The sequence below is a fragment of the Lepeophtheirus salmonis genome, unplaced genomic scaffold (genome assembly GCF_016086655.4).
Source record: "Lepeophtheirus salmonis unplaced genomic scaffold, UVic_Lsal_1.4 unplaced_contig_71_pilon, whole genome shotgun sequence".
Classification (NCBI taxonomy): domain Eukaryota; kingdom Metazoa; phylum Arthropoda; class Copepoda; order Siphonostomatoida; family Caligidae; genus Lepeophtheirus; species Lepeophtheirus salmonis.
The window spans coordinates 24,614-29,332 of NW_027295690.1; the positions used below are offsets into that span (position 1 = coordinate 24,614).

At 23.0% G+C, this 4,719-nt stretch overlaps 1 protein-coding gene across 1 annotated transcript; it reads right to left on the reverse strand.

Annotated features, from left to right (window-relative positions):
• Positions 1-1,904: 1,904 nt before the first annotated feature.
• Positions 1,905-3,124, reverse strand: LOC121131478 (monoacylglycerol lipase ABHD2). Its single transcript, XM_040726906.2, has one exon. The coding sequence runs from the start codon at positions 2,949-2,951 to the stop codon at positions 1,905-1,907; it is 1,047 nt and encodes a 348-aa protein (XP_040582840.1). The 5' UTR covers positions 2,952-3,124.
• Between the last annotated feature and the right edge of the window lie 1,595 nt (positions 3,125-4,719).

The window sequence follows — 4,719 nt, forward strand, 5'->3', positions numbered from 1 at the left end:
TGCTGCAGGTTGCTGTTGTATCTGTATTTATATTCGTATTTACTATTATTACTATTATTGTTATGGTATTGTTCTTTTTTTTGGTCTAATAATAAAGATTCAATTAAAGATTTTGAAATTGATGGAATTATATGAGAAATGTATGAAAGAAGATCCTCTTCAGTAACGTTTAGACTGATTTTTTTAATATTATTTTTATTGTTTATTTCTTCTGTTGAATAATCGGAAATGTTTAGATTGTGAATGGATTCGTCTATTGAGTTGTTTAGGGTTAAGTTGCTAAAACTTTCATTTACATCTCTAAAACTTTCATTTATATCCGCGTAGGTAGTATTAGTACTATTGTTATTAGAATTATTAGTAGTATTACTATTATTTATATTTATATTTATATTTCTATTATTCTCAGCTGTAAAAATCTTAAAAGAATTTAAATCATCGTACCTTCCAAATATTTTACAAACCATCCAGACCATAGTTTCAACTATAGTTTCTTCAAATTCATCCTTTTTAATTCCAAATTTTCTAACGTTTGTGTATGTTTTTTTTAGAAATTTGTTGAAATCAGAAATTGAAATATCTTTTGAGATAAATGGAAGGTTGGAGTCAATAAGTGTAGATAATGATAGTTTTAAGGTTAATTCGTAATTTAATAAAAGATGATAAATTTCATTTTTATCAATACTATTACTCTTATTAGTAGTATTATCAGTATTAGTAGTACTAATATTATTAGTATCAGTAGTAGTATTATTAATATTAATAAAATTCTCAGAAATGGTTTTTAAAATTCTATGACTAAAAGACTCCAATCTACCAACCCTTTGAAGAAACTTAAAATACTTCTGAACAAAAATTAAAACAAGACCAACCTTCTCAGTAGTAAAAGCCTCCTCATAAAAAGTATTATAAGATGAAAAATTCTTAAAATTAAAATATCTTTCAATATTATCAATGTTCTGACTATAAAGTCTAAAAACAGGAGAATTTGATAATGAAGAAAAGAGAAGATGAGTATAATTTTTAGTATTATTACTACTATTATTAGTATTATTTTTAGTTTTATTTTTATTACTATTATTAGTATTATAATAATTATTGTGTCTTGATTTTATTATAGATGATGCCATCATTCCAATACCTTTGTAGTATATTTGTTTGTATGATAGGAATATTTTTTAGAGTCTTTTTTTAAATTGTCAGGTGGTAATTTACAAATGTCTGATATTTTTATTTTATAATTTTTATCTTTATGGTAATTAGTAGAGTCATTCATATTTATATTATTAGAATTATTTATATTTTTATTCTCATTAAAAAGAAATTTATCACAAATCTGATCCAAAAACTCTTTTTACAAATCCTCCTCCCACCATCAGAATCATTTTCAAACCTCGACTCAAAAAACTCATTACCCTTGACATTAAAAACATTCCTAAGAATTGAGAATATACCAAACTCTGATCTGTAATCAGAAATTCCCAAATGTGTGGATGTGCCTGCACCTATTAGAAATATTAATTTTTTTTTTTTGTAGTGTGAAGAAATATTTTTAAGTGTATTTTTTTTTTAAGTGTAGTTGTTGTTGTGATTTTTGTTGTTGTTGTAATTTTTGTGATTTTTGTTGTGAGTTGTTGAGTTTTAGGTTGAATTTTTTGATCTGAGAAGGAGTCGAAGTGAATGGTCGTTCAATTCGATGGCTGTCATTATTTTTAAATAAAAATTATAATAAAAAAATTATTATTAAAATTATAATAAAAATATTATTAGTAAAAAAATTATTAGTAAAATTATAAAATTATTATAAATGTAAAATTATTGTTAGAATTATTAATAAAAAAATTAATAAATGTTATTAGTAAAAAATTTTGTTAATAGATAATAATTTTTATTATAAAAATTTTTTAGTCAATTTTTTGAATATTATTAATAAAATCCTCAACAATTCCAACAACCCCAAATTTTAAATTCAAATCCAAAAAACCCAAATGACCCCCTTTATTAGTCATAACACAAATAATATTAGAATTCCTATAAACCTCATCAATAGGAACATAATTTCCAATAACAAAATCATCATAAGAATTAATTATCAAATAAGGAACCTCAATATTCTTCATATAAAACTCACACGAATTCTTTCTATAATAATCTGCCAAACTATCAAAACAAAAGAACTCCGAAATAGACCTATTCATCTCAACAACACTTTTAGAGTTCATCGCTTTCTCGTAGAAACTTTTTGGAATTGTCTTTTTATTTCTCGCAAAAAAATTCTTCTGACTGTTTAGGAAAAAAGAGTCGATAAAATTTGTGTACAGATTTTTGTTGTCGCAACATATTTTAAAATTGGTTGGTGCTGAGATTGCAACTCCACCGATTATGTCGTTGTTTTCGTTGTATGTCGTGTCTCTTCCAAGGAGTAGTGAAATTAGATGGCCGCCTAGGGAAAAGCCGACGAGAACGAATTTTGTTTTTGGATATTTCTGTCTGCAATAGGTCAGTACGTCAATGATGTCATCTGTAAATCCGATGTGAGTGAATTTGTGGCATTTTAAAGGTAATTTGAGTGAACCTCTGTAGTTAATGGCAATGCATCTGTACTTCTTGGAAAGTTGTTCTACAGTAGAAATAACAGTATAAGCTTTAGAGTCAGAGGAGAATCCATGTACTAAAATAACGGTAGTGGTAGTATTGTTAGTAGTATTAGTATTATTACTAGTATTTGTAGTATTACTAATATTACAATTACTACTAATATTACTACTACAATTATCATAGATGTCTATTGAAATTCTATCAAGAATTACAGTTTTACATTTCATATATTTTTGCCTTTTAATAAACAAAGAAAAAGTGCTAAAATAATTAAAAGGAAACTGAACCAACGGCCTTTTCAACGTCTTCAACTTTCTCACAACTCTATTCTCATTTCTACAAAATATCTTCATCTTCGAATTATTTATTAAAAGAGAAACCAATAACAAAAAGAAAATTAAAAGAGAGACGTAATATTTAAAAATTAAAAGTGAAACTGTTATTAAAAATAGTATTGTTAAAGGAATGATGTTGTTTCTATAAACAATGTAGTAAATTAAATTTTTAAATCTAAATTATTATATATTAACATGATGTTGGTGTTTTGTTCTTCTAAGGAACGGAAAAATTAAAAAAAAATTATTTTTATATTAAAATTAATTTAAAATTAAATAAATTTAAATTTTTAAAATAGTAAAATTGTTCTAAAAATAGTAAAATAATCTAAAAATGGTAAAAAATTTTTTTTTAATTTTTTAATTTATAAAAATAATTCTAAAAAAGAATCACCTTTTCCAATCTTTTCAACTGATGAAAATAAATTACTATTATTTTTTAAATTTATATTAATATTTTTATTAATATCTAAATTACTATTATTATTTAAATTACTATTATTTTTATTATTATCTAAATTACTACTACTTTGAGTAGAATTTATATTAATATTATTTTTTAAATTTTTATTATTAGTTGTAAATAATTCCATATTCCAATCTAATGAGTCAATAGGATCTCTAAGAATTATTTCATCATTTCCTGTAAAATATTTTTTTTTTAAATTACTCTTCAAAGGAATATTTTCAACTTCACAAACTTTTATAAAAGCATTATGATAATGTTCTGTACATTCACTTCTTAATTGATTATTACTATTACTACTAATATTAACATCTTTTAATTCTATTGTTATTTTCTTACCAACTATTCTCGACTTATAAACATATTTTAAAAAATTAAGACTATTCAACAACGTTGTTGTATGTAAAGAAGTTATTATTGGTGGTGCTGTTGTTGTTACTACTACAGAAGAGTTGTTGGTTTTGTTGTTGTTTTTGTTGTTATTGTTGTTTTCAATTATCTCTACAGAAAATATGAAAAATATTTTTTTATCTGATGAACAAAAAAAATGTAAATTATTTTCTTTTTTGTGGAATAGTTTTCTACTTTCTGTTAGTTTTCTACCGTCCAGTCTTTGTTTGAATTGTTTTATATATTCAATATCATGATTACCACCACCCATTATTAAAATTTATTATTCTAAATATTTATTTTTTTAATTATAATTCTAAATAAAATAAATATTTAAAAATAATAAATTTTATAAAAATAATTCTAAATTTTAGTATTATATTAAAATTTACAAGGTATATTAGTTAATAAATATTTTAATTTTTAATTTTTTAATTATTTTTTTTAATTTTAAAAATTTTTTTTACTTAAAACTTTTTTATACTTCAAAAACACAAAAAACAAAATCATCGGACTCAACGACGGAAAATATATTTTCATAAACTCACAAAAACACCCTCTAGATATACTCTCCAACATAAAATCAGAAAACCTATACGTATCGCCTGTTCTTATAAATAAATCTAGTTTTAGGTTGGAGGTGACTTTGTCAAATTTGTGTTTGTTGATCATTTCTTCGTAGCTTGAGTATGCAATAAGTAAATTTAAATTTTTAACATTCTTATTAATATTAGTATTTTTATTATTAGTATTACTATTACTAATAGTATTATTAGTAATATTATCCATAGATCTTTTCTCAATGTCTAATAATATTTTTCTCTTATCCTCAGGCAACATCCCAAGATCACCATAAATATTCACCTTAACATTCTTTTTAAACAAATAATCCATTTTACCTTTCAACTGATCAATCAACCCATAATATAT

Bases quoted from the DNA above. Each gene is read 5' to 3' on its own strand.
- LOC121131478 (XM_040726906.2), bottom strand. From the start codon at position 2,951: ATGAAGATATTTTGTAGAAATGAGAATAGAGTTGTGAGAAAGTTGAAG.